The sequence below is a fragment of the Amblyomma americanum genome, chromosome 1 (assembly GCF_052857255.1).
Source record: "Amblyomma americanum isolate KBUSLIRL-KWMA chromosome 1, ASM5285725v1, whole genome shotgun sequence".
NCBI lineage: Eukaryota > Metazoa > Arthropoda > Arachnida > Ixodida > Ixodidae > Amblyomma > Amblyomma americanum.
Window position 1 is genome coordinate 505235670 of NC_135497.1, and position 14587 is coordinate 505250256.

The 14587-nt window shown below is 48.2% G+C and overlaps 1 protein-coding gene across 2 annotated transcripts in view; it reads left to right on the forward strand.

The window, feature by feature from the left end:
• The window catches only part of LOC144116146 (endoplasmic reticulum transmembrane helix translocase), a 191704-nt gene that overhangs the window by 110512 nt on the left and 66605 nt on the right, over positions 1-14587 (forward strand). For both annotated transcript variants that reach the window (XM_077650849.1, XM_077650850.1), the window contains exon 19: positions 11730-11956. In XM_077650849.1, the coding sequence (XP_077506975.1) occupies positions 11730-11956 (227 nt within the window). The remainder of the gene's footprint in view (positions 1-11729; positions 11957-14587) is intronic.

The following is a 14587-nucleotide window of genomic DNA, read 5'->3' on the forward strand; positions in this document are numbered from 1 at the left end:
CTCGCTGCTTCAAGAATATCCGCACTCTACCTGTGGAATACACCGCTAATCGAAAAGCATGGATGACGCGGCAAATATTCAGGCAGTGGCTGATCAAGCTCGACCGCAGTTTGAACTGAGCGGAAAAACGGTTCTTTTTATTGCGGACAACTGTACCGCACACAGGGTTGATGTGGAACTGAGGGCTATTAAGCTGGCTTTTCTCCCGCCAAACACAACTGCAGCTCTGCAACTGATGGACCAGGGCGTCATTGAGGATGTAAAATCATTTTACAGGCACCACATGTTGGAACGTTTGGTTTTGTGCATGGGCACGGACTACTCTGTAACACTGCTCACAGCCTTGCATATGTTGGTGCGTGCCTGGAATCAGGTCACGGCAGCAACGGTTTCCAACTGTTTCCGGCACTGTGGCGGCTTCAGTGTGGCCGATGAGGGCCCAGGCACGGAAGCAGCTAGTGAGCCCAGTCAGGAGGGGATCATCCCCGCAGGTTTACGTGATCTGCAGGAAGATGTCAGCTTCGACGACTACATCGACGTAGAGAGCAGTGCAGTGGTGTGTGGCACTTTGAGCGATGAGGACATCATCGCGCAGGTAACAGGCGAAGAACCTGTCGTCGATGATGACGAAAAGGACGAAGAAGAAGAGGCGTTAGTGCGGCCCTCTGCTTCGCAAGTGATGGAGGTGATCGATGTTGCGTGCCTGTTTTTCAGTTCCGAGGAGGGCGAAGAAGATGCTCTGCGCTACTGTCGCACTTTGGAAAGCAAAGTGATGAACATCGCTTTCAAGGAAAAAAAGCAGAAAGTGATCACCGATTATTTTCGTCAATAAATAAAGTGAGTTGCAAGTGCTTTCTAGCAACTCAGTCTCGTTTCTGGCTGTTTCTTTCATGCCTTTCGTTATTTCGAATTTGGCTTAATTCGAACTCGTTAAGCGTTCCCGTGAGATTCGAATTAACGAGTTTTCACTGTAGTAGTAATGGCAATTGGACGATGAAAATACATGTAAAGAAGTGTTTGTTCAAGGTTTTTGTAATGTAATGTAATGTTGCTAAATACTTTGACTTTTTTTATTCATTTGGAACCAGTAATCCAATTTTACATCGCCAATTCAGTGGTACCTATCCATTGCAAGTCAAGACAAGACTCAAGTTAAGCAAGAAAGCAAGAATCTGCTAAATGTAAACAGACGTGGCAGTGCAAGGTGGCAGTGCAAAAGTGGTGTGAAGTATATTTAGGACTGGCATTCATGAGGTGAAGGCCTTTGCTTAGCAGGCACAGCCATTGTGACTTTGTTGGATATTGAGCGAGTGCAGCAACTGTGCATAAGGAGCTGGTGCAGTCAAATATAACTCGGGGCAACTCGCATAGTGGTTTGGTTTTCTCTGTTTTCAGACCGGGCTGGACACTAATCACTCCGTTTAATATTGAATGCAATTGAGTTCACCATGATCATTTGCTGGGGAATGCCATTCTGACCTAATGACATAAAATAATCTCAAGTAACAACTGGTTAATGATATTATATGCTAATGTCATTTGATTCGAATCACAATAAGTTCTCCAATATAACAGGGGCTGTAGCAGTTATGTACAGTAGACTCCCATTAGGACGAACTCGGTTAAGATGAATGATGTGAGACCATTTGGTTGGTTCCTGATGGGACCTAATGTGAAAAAAAAATCCACTGAGACAAACTGCTTCGCGTGTTATTCGGTTAATACAAACTTTCACAGTGGCCACAAACCCCGGTGAACCCACGCAACGGCGCTCACGGGCCATCTGCACGTCACTGTCCAGCAAAGGAAAACTATAAAACTCTTCCACGCAAGAAAGTGCACCCTGGCAAGATAGCTTCCGTGCATATTTGCACCGTTGTGCACTGAGGCTGTCTTGCGGCCCTCAATTTCTTTGCGGGAAAATTTCCTTGCCAATGTGGAAAATTCAGGGCACCTTTGCTCTTGCCTGTGCGTGGTGCAGAGATGCCAGATGTCGACATCATGCAAGTGTCATATGCCGCGCGTTGCCACCGGCGGACTAAAAGGCACAAAGGCGTGGAGTAGACTCGCTTGTTGACTTAAGGCCTAAGCATTTGGGAGCCGAATCCTTAACTGACACAGCGTTGTTATATGCTTTGTAGCCACTTATGACAGGAGTGTAGAGATCGCCAGATGTCGACGCCTCATGGGCACTGCCTGCGACAGACAGCGCATGGTGCACCTGCTTGTAGAGTTGGTAAGAGCTACACTGCAGAACGAGCGAGATAAGAGAGGGATGCATAGCTATCCAGCTGGGCATGTGCAGAGCACTCAGAGCCTTAAGAAAAGCCACGAATAAAAAGAAAATGAATAGCAGTGGCTATGGAAGAGAGAGTGAAAGAAAGACAATAAAAAAGGAGAAAACTATATGAATGCTGTTTTCAACTAGGATAACGTCACTGTTTCATGCCCTCACTGTTCAGCTCACTTCATGTACAGTGGCATAATGTTTCATTTGCAATTATCCTCTCGCTGCAAGGCCATTTTATTCATTGTTTTTACGTAACACATATTCAGGCATGCTTAGTGTGCTTACATATCTTTTTTGGGAGCACTTCTTTTGAGACTAATTTCTGATAAGCCGAACAAATTTTCTGGTCCCTTCGAGTTCATCATAAAGGGAGTCTACTATTTTTTAATTACCCACAGCACTATTAGGCATTACAGTAAGGGGATTGTACAGAAAGAACACTGACGATGTAAGCAGTGTCAGCCACATACCTAATCCACATCGTGTCAAGAGTAAATATTAAGGTGAAAATGAAAACTTGAGTCACACTACCTGTTCTGTTTGCTAACCTCTGCTTGATTTTGACAGGTAAGATAAACTGTATGAGAGCATCCAGGGGTATTTTAGAATAAGTACAGTAAACCCTCATTAACTTGAACGTGCATATCTCAAAATATTGGTCAACTTGAACATTATTGTATACTGTGCAGTAGGCACTGTGTATCTGTCAGTGCTTGTCTCAAAATGTTTTCATGATGAATTTAGGGTATCTTGAAAAAAGAACCATCAGCCAGCAGTTTGCGCAGCCCTCACATCGCGCCACGAACTAACGAGCAAGTCCGTGCTGGTGCGCCTCAGTGGGCACGGTCGCTGATGCTCGATGCCACTTTGTACTTTGCACGATTCTGGAGCCAGAGCTGACACGCGCAGCCTCCGTTGCCAGTTTTGAGTGAGGACAGAGTCCGTATCCCTGGCCATAGACGGCCGAGCAGACTGAGTGAGAGGGAAGAAGGAAGGGAAGGCACCTTCGCTCAGACTCCTTTTCTCCCATGGGCAGTGGTAGCCGCTGCTGCATGAGCAGCTTTATTGCACGCTCTTTTCTGGCCATGTTAGTTGCACTGCAGTGTCGCTGCTTGGGACTCCTTTTATTAAAACCAAGGCCCCTAACTTGGTGCGGCAGAAAATTTTGAATTCCATAAATTGAGAAGTTTGAATTAATTGAGTTTGAATTAATGAGCTTTTACTGTACTGGCACAGTCCTGCAGCATGTAATAAACCATTCGCCCTGGCAAAACCCAGATTGCTCTGCCCAAGCTGGAATTGGAATTTGTCAACGGTGGGCAATTTGCTCACAATTTGGTGGGCAGGTTGCTACCTTCCACGATGGGCAGATTGTGATGACGTCAAAAGGTCACGTGACCTCTCTCGACCAATCAAAGAATTTTGTGGGAAATTTTAAATTTGGCGGTGCTCTCCGATAGGCCAGTTGGGTCACGTGACCCTGGTGACGTCATCAGGCAATTTCATTATAGAGAAGCAGGAAGCTGCATGACGACAGTCTAAGTGCTATCAGATTAAAGAAGGGCAAACAGGCTCAGTACTGGGGAGCTCGAAGCTCAATGTAGTGGCGGCACGGTGGTGACAGCAGCTGCTCCTGTGTGGGAAACTGTGTGCATTAAAGTATTGGAGGCTTGGCATCACTTGGAATTTGGCGTGCTCATCTTGAGCGCCGCCTCGTAAATATTTAGCATTGATGTATCCTCTGCTTCCCCGTCCATGGCGGTCACATTTCGATGGACGCAAAATGCTAGAGGCCTGTTTTCTGTGTGATGTCGATGCACGTTAAAGAACTCTGGGTGGTCAAACGGAACCCTCCACTACCGCGTCCCTCATAGCTCGAGTCACTTTGGGATGTTAAACCCCATTAACCATAACCCTATCCGCTGCTTCCATATTTTAACATGCCGTCTGCGTTTATTTGGGTGGGGCCTCAACTATGGTTGGCCTGAATGGTTTGAGATTGCATTATAAGTGCAATATTACGGTAAAACCTCATTAATTTGAAGTTATTGGGACCGCTAAAAATATTCAAATTAACCAGATTTTCGAATTAACCAAGCGCAGCAAAAAAAAACTTGGGCGATGCTTAAGCTCCGCGTTAGGAGTGAAGCGTGATAGCGTCCACTCTTCACACCATCCACATGACGGCATCACTCCGCACTGCTCCTAGAGGCCCCATTGCACCGCTTCCTCAAGGACGAACGATGACATCAGTCTTGATGTCACAGTGCTCTGCGAGAAGTGCAAGGCCTCCGCCGCTGGTGCTCTTGGGATTTTCAGGCACTAACGACGCGGTGGAGCCGCTGCACTCTGGTGATGATGGCTATGGCGGCTTTTCCGCCTCACGAGCTCCTTACTCCTTAACACTCTCGCGTTAACATAAGACCCATGCAAATAATATCTTTGTGGGAATGTGCTACTTATTATTGGACACTGCAATTACCATATATTGCTGTGTAAACGTCTAGCCCCCAACTCGTAGCCCCTACTAGCCAAAAAAAATTGTTGACTCCAAATAGAAGTCGATGCACGCTTCTTCCCCCCCCCCCACTTGAAGTCTGAATCAGATTGCGGCGCATCGCACGCCTCTGAGATTGTCTGTGTTTCATCGTGTGGGAACCGCGCTGAACTTAAACAAGACACGCTTTAAGGATGACAGGCGAAGCGCAAACTTTCAGCTAAATTTTATTTCGGATGGGTATCGCTTTTTATGTGAAACAGAGAACTACATGACGATTTTGGTTACGAAGAAAAAAAGTACCACGGCCAAGAACAACCACCACCCATGCTCATTGCTCAGTGCGAAGAACTCAGTCACAAAAATTCGCTATCTTTGAGAGTTAATCGTTTGGTGCTGACACATTTTTCTAATCTTGAACGCTTTATTTCCCATTTTGTTTGTGTTTTTGCGTGGCCTAAGATTGTTGTGTCATCAAAACATGGCTCGCATTTTCTGCAGTCTTTACAGTGGTGACAATGGGAAGCCAGGTTGTCTGGGTGAGTGATCTGTGGACAGTTGTTGGCAGGTTCCATTAGTGTTGTATTTACACACCTTCCGGTTTGTCCGATGTATTGTTTCCCACATTTTAGTGGCACGTTGTACACTACTTCCCTATGACACTCGACTAATCTTGTATCGTGGGCTATCTCACACTATGTGTTTGATTGCTTTGTAGGTCTGTTGACTTTTGCGCCAAGGCTCACTAATTTCTTCGGGGCGGAAAGGACGACCGGGATACCGTGCCTGCTCGCTACCTTTTTTAAGCCATGTGGAAATCTTGTGAATGTACGGAATTACAATAGGCCACATCTTTCTGTCTTGCGTAGGTTCGTCTTTTCCCGGCTTCTTCGTTACAAGTATCTTTTCAGGGCTTTTTTCGCCACTGAAGCCAGCACGACATCTGGATAAAACCACTCTCCCGTAGTCTGGCAGCTTGGTAGTCGAGGCTCTTTGTTACCTTATGTTTGCAGGACTTTTCCGTAGCCTGGACCATGCATGCATAAGCGATTGACCTTTTTACGAGCTTTGAATGTCCAGAGTTGTATTGCAGGATCGCCTTCTCCCCTTTGGTCTTGTATTCCCAACTGTTGTGCGAAATGCCTTCCATGATTTCAAGGTCCAGGAACCGGATGGTTGATCGGTTGGGTAGGTAGTTCACAGGTGAATTTCAGCCCTTCGAACTCGCATTTAAAGGCTTCGGGTATTGCTGTAGTGTCCAGCCTGCCCACCTGTTCACCATCGAAGCAAAGCAAAAAAACCATCCACATACCTGAAGCACGCAATTGCCCCTAGATTGTCTAGAACAGGCCTTGAGCTACGGTTGCCTTTCGCCTTGTAAATGTCGGACAGCACTGGTGCAAGACAAGAATTTATGGAAATCCCTCCACACAATGCATAACATTTTCCATTCCAAAGGATGTAAAGGGAGTCCAGGTAGGCTGAGAGTACGCAACGGTACTTTTTTCTCTGTAACCAAAATCGTCATGTCATTCTCTGTTTCACATAAAAAGCGAAACCCATCCGAAATAAAATTTAGTTGAAAGTTCGCACTTCGTCTGTTGTCTTTAAAGTGTGTCTTGTTTGTTTAAGTCCAGTGCAGTTCCCACACAAGGAACCACCAACTAGCCCCTCTAATTGCTCTCTTAGTTGTCTATTGTTGCTCACGCACTACCGCTCGCTCATCCAAGGGAGTGACCGCCTACGTGAACGAACCAGGTAAACGGCGCATAATTCAAATGTTTGTTAGTGGAACCAATTTTCTTAGGGATTAACAACATTTTTTTATTCCTGGAGCACCATGCGTCCTGCTGTAAATGGGCGATGGCACGGGGCACGTACTGTATTTACTCAAATGTAACACGAGTTTTTCCCTGAATTTTTTCCCCTTAAAGTCTACCCTCGCGTATAATCGAATACCGCACTTCGATTGGCCTAAAGCAGTGCTGCGGTGCAGCCATTTCAGAGCAATCAGTTTGGTTTCGGATTCCGCAGTTTTGCAATCTTATGCTGGCAACATGGTACCACGGAAGCCAAATCCTCATCCATCCAAAGTCAAAGCGTTATTCTCTGTCATTCTTTGTGTGTTTGTTGCGGCCTCGCGCTGAACGCGTCGTCATGTCGTGTTCTTGTGGCGTCGCTCGCGGTGTATTGATTCAGTGCACACGAAGGCAACACGCCGTGCTCAGTACGACACTCGTTTTAAAAGAAAAGCGATCCTGTTAGCTGAGGGGTAGCTCGAAGACTTGACCTCAACGAGTCAACCATCCGCAGGTGGCGGCTGCAGCGGGAGGGGCTTTTTAAATGTGAGCCCGACCGCAAAGGATTTCGTGGGCCTCGCCATGGCCATCACGTCGAGCTGGAGAAAAAAGTGGCGGACTTTATTATGAAGCAGTGCAACCGTCTCATGGGGGTCAGGGTCGAGCTGGTCCAGTGGAAAGTTAGAGACGTTGCTCAGGAGATGAGAAGTTCAGAGCATCTCGTGGGTGGGCCCAAACGTTCATGAAGAGGAATGGATTCTCTGTGGCAAACAACACCGATACGGCAGGAGTTACCGGGAGACTGATAGCGAAAAGGAGGACTCCGTTTCCGAGAACTCGGCCTCCTAAACCGAGGAAGATGAATAACATGTCGGCCACGATGTCTATTAAAGGTACTTTGTGTTGCGTCCTTAAGACTCCTGTTACATTCGTGGTTTTATTTTTTGCTGTCGGGCAGCATGTAAAGTCGCCCCTCGCGTTGCATTCGCAATCGCGTTACATTCGAGTAAATATGGTACTACCCGCTGCTCGTCCAAAACTACCTTAAGGGTACAGTGAGAACTCTATCAAATTTTTTTTGTTAGCAAAATCTGATAGTTCGGCATTTCATGGCTTTGTTGCCGCTTGTCCAGGAGTGAAAGATGCATTTATTTCAAAGAAATTTGGATTCAAGTTGAAAAAGTTTTTCCCGCCGCTTCAATTCAAACTCGGAAAACTCTTATGACGTCACGGTGCACTCTTATGACGTCATAGGACAGAGTGACGTGAAACGCGACGTAAATGCAGACTCCGTGATTTCTGGCGGCTAGCAGTGTGGTCTAGCAGCAGCCGAAATGAAAGCTACCGCCGCCGCACGTTGAAGGCATCTATCGGGGCTCGCTACCGTCGCTTCGTTTACGTTTGCACCGGCGTCTTGCCAGCGTTACAATGGGTCCCGTTCCTGAACCCGACGAAGAAGTTCTCACAAAAACTCCGGCCTGCATTTCAGTGACCTCAGCCCCACAGAGCGTGCGATGCTTTTGAGGTAGCACGGTTAGGTTAGGCGCCGGCGGGTTGTTTCCGTCTTCAGCCGTGAGCAGCCGTTGCTAAATAAATATCGTAAACCCAGTGTGGGCAGTCACGAGGGGCGAGGACAAGGTCGGCGTGTCGCGCCCATCGGAGGCTGATCAAGGCTTTGGGGACAATGGTTTGTGATTCCTTGAGCGGCACTGTTGCACGGTGCAGCAGGGGTCGTCGAGGAGGTTTCCCAAGGTTGCAAGGGCCAGGTTATCTATTTATTTTTGTGCCACAAAAAACGGATGGGTGCTCAAGGGCGGTTGCGTTCAAAGTTGGCGGCTTGAAAGTAAAGCCGACGCACGACGCTTCAACGGGTTTCGCGCATTTCCGGAGGTATGGGGTCCACTGGATCGGGTTCTCTCGCCCACTTGCATGTACCTTCAGATGTGTACTGTGAATGGATTAAATTAGCCGAAAGCTGGAAAAGAACAGCTCTGCCCAACTGCCGAAGCTATTGAATGACGTCACAACGTGCACCTCGCTGCAGAGCTGAACCGGTCTGGCCGGGGCGGCTGCAGCTGGCGCACTCGGCGCGAAATACACATGCTCCAAGTCTCGCCAGTACGGTCAGAGTGTGCCGAAGCCGCCAAACGCGTCTGCGGTCAAGCGCAGTTGGAGTATAGAGGGTCTCGCTTTGGCTGACGTGACGTCACCGTGCAGCGCGCGCGCGCGTTACGCCGGAGTATAAACGCGCCTTAACAAAGCCTGCGCTTAACCGCTAACCAACGTATTCGGTGCCGGCATCTATGGGAGCCACTGAAACCCCCCGCACACTCACTGAATAAAAAAAAAAAACCTGTGCCAAGGCTCGAAATCGAACCAGGGCCTTTGGCATTTGAGGCGGAGACGCTACCACTCCGCCAGGACGGCTCATGCCTTAAATATTAATAAAGGCGCATCTAGTGAATGCACTCTTCCGATGCACAAGTCTCTGCACTTTCGCTACATATATTCTGGCGTAACAGAGCTAAGCCATCAGCAGTTTTCCTTAACTGCCTTGTACCTTGTCTTCCATACCTAATAATCGATTTCCGTTACGTAGCTTGAAGTTTACTGGCACAGCCGGGAATATTTCGCCGGGCGAGTGTGCGAAGACACAAGTGCTCTTTATACTGCGAACTGCCTTATACGATCACCAACCATCGTGCCATCATAGTTTTTCATCGACCGTGGTGATCATCTGACCAGCCTTAACAGGCTCTTTCAAAGGTTAACTAGCACTTGAAGCGGCACTTGGAGTTCCTCTGCTGTTCAGTGCTTGTCAATCGAGGCGCGTCAAAAACAAAACCACGGGGCACGCAAAGCTCATAGACACGAAGTGCCATAACAAATCGAAACTCTCCTGGCCGCCTGTGGCGCCGCCAAGCATGGGTTTTCTTTGCTTCTAACATTTAGGTTGTCTTTTTTCTGTCTTCCTTGTGTTATAAAAGTGCACTATCGCTTTTAAAACAAAACTTACTTCAATATTGAACCGCGCAACCTTCCTTTGTCAGCCTCAGAGATTCGTGGCAACCATGTAGGAAGGAAAATTTCTCCAAGGTGGCGTCTCTTGTCCTATGACGTCATCACGCTTGTACTTGCGAGATTGGCCTGTGGCAGCGATACCTGTATTTTGGTTCTTGCTATTTTCTACTTTACAAGAGCTTTGTTTTCAGTAAGAGTGGCGTTTTTGTGATCAGGAGCTGGTATTCTATCGACAAGCCAACTTCAATTTCTCCTCAGTGTCCCTTTAATATCTGATGGTTGTTCTTCTGAAAAAAAGGCTGACTTATATGGGATGGCACTAAAGTAATCGGTGATGTCAGTAATGTAACCTCCTAACCACGACACACCAGAGAAACTGCACAGGCCGGCATTAGGCGCAGTCAGCCCGTTAATTGAGGGACAATTGCAGGCACGTGTCTTGATGGTCCGCAAGCCATACCATAAGCTATGCTCTTGTGCTGAGAGTACTGGGGCTGAGGTGCCTCGCGTGTCAAGCATCGCAGTGCTGCCTCGCGATTTCAAAGACCCGTTGCTTCACCAGTTTGCGGTGAATTCGTGATTGGGCATTCCCGCATAGCATCCCAGATCTTCGAATTAACTCGGTTGGTGCGGGCCGCTACTTCGAATTATCCCATCACACTTGCATTAGAAATAACTGGACCGCAGAAATTCTTCGAATTATCTGGTATTTCGAATTAACTGAGCTCAAATTGTTGAGGTTTTACTGTAGTTCTCTTAATATTCTCCATAGTTCTCAGACTCCTTTCTCGCGTTATATTTGTGTAGATAAGGTAAAATAGTGATTTTTGCATCATACTGTCATTCCTACTGATGACCACAGCAGCAATAGCATCAGAAAATATACCGACTGTTCCTCAAGTAAATGTGCGCCGTAGTATTCTTCTTTCAGTGGAACTGGTGAATTGTTCACGCTCAAATTTTGCACAGAAATGCCTTTTGGTCGGCAGAATTGTTTTATGCTGCATTTTTTGGGGGTACTTGCCTGAATCAATAAAATGTCTGCGGCGACCACGAAACAAAACAAGCTGAGCAACTGCACTGGTGGCGCCATCTCGTTTGTTGGCCGTGGAGGTTTGGCAAAGGAAGGGAGTGTTTTGCAGCAGGTTTGAAGATGCTTTTTAAACTGCTTTATCAATGATCACAAAAAACTTAAGTTTGGCCAAAACTCTACTAAATTTCTAGTCTTTCATGAAGAAGCGTCTTCAAACCTCCCGCAAAACACCCCCCTCTTTTGCCGAATTTCCGCGGCCAACATGTGCGATGGCAACACTTGTGCAATCGCCGAGATAACGGTTTGTGTGGTTTTGTTGTCGCCGCGGACTGTGCGAATATTCGACTTTTTTTTTTTTATGAATTCAGGCAAGTACCCCAAACAAATGTATCATGTAATAATTCTTCCAACCAAATGCCATTTCTGTGCGAAATTTGAGCTCGAACAATTGACCAGTTTAGCTTAAAGAAGCATTCTACAGCATGCATTTAATTGCGGAACACGCTGTATTATGTGACCGCTGAACACAATGCCATGAATAATGCTGAAATCGGCGATTTTTGTTTAATCACAGGAAACTAGGGGCCTGATTATAATTTACAGTGGAGCATTTGGTTTGCGTCATGGAGCTCACATCGGAAAATAAGGGTAGGCAGATGGCTTAAACTTGCATAATGCACGATCAGTGCACTGAAAATTTGGGTACTTCACATATGTCGATACCCAGCTCATCTCGAAATTTTTTGCACTTTTCACAACTTCAAGTTAATGGGTTATTACTGTAATTGTTGGCCTACAGTACTTTGGTTGCTATGGGAGCAGTGAAAGTAAAATTTCATATGAAAGTTTATTGTGGCTTTGCAGCCCAGTTTTTTAAAATTGTTTGTTCAGGCCATGGCATTGTCCAGAATTTTTTATTGCAATGTGTTTCTCTGACAGCTTGTTGCTTGAAGTTGCAGATGCAGTAGTACTCAAAGGTGCGACAGGCTTGTGGGGAATGTAGCAGCTTCTTGCGAGAAACTCGGTGGATCATTTGAACCACCGTGCATGCGACCGTAACTTGGCCACTGTGTGAAATGGAATTTGCAGGAGTAGCTCTTCTGGCCAATGCACCGCCAACACAGGACCGTGGCAAGCGCAAGAAGGAAGATGGTGTCGGCGCAAGCAACCATGCTAACGCAGCGGACGGGACTCCAGATGCGGTGAGCTCCCGCTTGGAGGCTATGGCCGCCCGCGGTCGCTTGGGGAAACGGCCAGACGGCAAGCCCAGCGGGCCCAGGCTGGGATCTCGAGCTGACAAGATGGCTGACGCCCAGGTAACGCGCTTGTCATCCTTCCCCCTGCCTGGTGCGTCTCCCTCTCCTGGGCTCCTGGCCTCTGCTTGACTGGTGTCTCCTTGTGTGCACTGCTTTCCATGTGGTCACTTGGTCCATGGAGGAATCTTTGTGCACTGTTGGTGAGCAGCATTGGGAATTGCAACTCCTCTGTCTTCTGCACGCAGCAAGCAAACTGCAGCTTTTGTGTGCAACTGTGTCCTTGGCTTGAGCATGCTGGTCCAACTTGGTCAGAGTTCAAAGCAAAGCACAGCTGAGCTTGCTGTGCAAAGAATGCGTGTGGACTGGGTTTTGGCTCTTCTCTGCATCGCGAGACTAGACTAGACTCTCTGCTCGAAGGTGGTGAATTGTGGCTGGGTGCTGTGTGTTTAGTGTGCGGTACTGCCTGAGGGAGGTTTGCAACTGTGTGCCTTGCGGTTAAGCAAGTGCTGTCGTGTTCTCGTGCTCTCGTAGAGAAAAAGATGTCCAAAGAAAAACTACGGACTTCTTTGGTTGAAAACAACTGAGCCAAAAAACAGATAAATATAATAACTCCTTAGCACTAAGTGGGGCTTGCTCGGATGGCAGGCAGCAGGCTTAGCCGCACTACACAGGTGGCTGGTGGTGGCACAGCAAGCGTTTGCGCGATGCCTTTATGTCACATTAAAGCCTGGCTTGCATTTGATTAGGAAGGCCCTTTCTTTAAAATATAAGCTGGAAATCCTGAAGGAAGTTGACAAAGACCCAGAGAGAAAGCATGCCAACTTGGCGAAAGAGCTAGGCTTAGCACTGTCGATGCTCTGTACCATTGTAGGGCAGTGGGATGCAAGTCATGAGGAGTGTGCAGGTTTATGTGGTTTGTCGCACTTTTCTCTACAATGTAGAGGGGAAAATGGTCCAAATGAACAGTGTGTACATTTCCGGCCGCAAATAATCTCGCAAAACACATAAGGTTGTATTTTCTTTGTTTTCGTATTCAAGTTGACTTGTTTTGGATTATACAAATTTTGGATTATATGAATATTTGATATTTCACGTGCTCCTGGGGTATTCATATTGCTACGGTTGTGCTTGTGCTTGGAACGCTCGTGCTTGGTGCGCTCGCGCTTGGAACGCGAAGAGGACGAAGTGCGTTTCTGCTGCTGGGCTTCGCGTGCCCGGTTGTTCGGCTGCGTGGCTGTAAGCTGTTTCCCTGTAAATATATTTTTCCCTTTTGGTGTGCACATCTTCACGTTACATTATTGGTGGAGGTGCGGGGTACAGCCACAGCAAGCACGGAACTTCGCAGCGGTCGTCAGCTCGCCGGCTCTTCAACCATGACCAGCGAAGGGGCCGCTCCGTCGGCGTCCGCCAACCCGGCGTTCATCATTGCCCATCCGAGAGATCCTGGGACCTTCAACGGAACGGACGGCGTCGACGTGGAGGACTGGCTCGCAATGTACGAGCGCGTGAGCACACACAACAGGTGGGACCCGACCCTAAAGTTGGCCAACGTCATCTTCTACCTGACGGGCACTGCCAGGGTATGGTTCGAGACCCACGAGGATGAACTCACCAGCTGGGATCTCTGCAAGCGCAAGCTTTGTGACCTGTTTGGTAAGCCATTCGGGCGTCAGCTCGCTGCGAAGAAGGAGCTCGCATGCCGTGCACAAACGTCCACAGAGTCCTATGTATCATACATTCACGACATATTAGCTCTCTGCATGAAAGTCGACGCCACTATGTCAGAGTGCGACAAAGTAGGTCACGTGCTCAAAGGCATCGCAGATGACGCCTTTAACCTTCTTGTATACAAGGACTGCGGAACGGTTGACGCAATCATCAAGGAATGCCGCCGGTTCGAACAAGCGAAGAGCCGCCGAATTTCTCCGCAGTTCACGCGGTTGCCGAATACGACTGCGACGTCGTCCTGTGTAGACTCGACTCCACCGAGCCGTCTGCCGACATCTGAGAGCCTGACACGACTTGTGCGCCAAGAAGTAGAGGCAATGTCCCCCGTTGCGTTTCTTCCACCCGCAACAGACAGTACTCCAGCAGTATCCCTTATACAGGCTGTCGTTCGCAAAGAATTTGCCAATCTTGGGATTCAACCTGTTTGCTCAGTTAGTGCCCCATATGCTCGCCGCATGTCCCCGGAGCTCGGTTCTGAACGTGCATACTACCCTCGACGCAGCCGCAATCCAGATGAATGGAGAACACCTGATGACAGGCCCATCTGCTTTAACTGCTCCCGAGTTGGCCACATATCTCGACACTGCCGAAGCCGTCCGTCCTCGACCTAGAGCCGCTACCCGCCGGGTTCTGCATATTCCCGCCGCTCTCCCTCGCCCTCGGAAACGACCTCTTCTGGCCACAACGCTCAGACCCCGCTTACCAACCGTTCGTCGTACCTCAGCGCCGTCGATCTCCATCGCCCCGACCTCGCCGCCCTTCGTCGCCGGCCCCATATGCCCGCTCCCGGTCGGAAAACTGATGGCTGCAGCGTCTGGGGGTGATGCTGCTCTGACGACCCGACCAGAAAACCCTCCTTTAACTCTTCATGCTCATCGGAACATCCTTAACGTCGACGTGGACGGGGTCCCTGTTACCGCTCTGATCGACACTGGAGCGCACGTCTCAGTCATGAATGCTCGT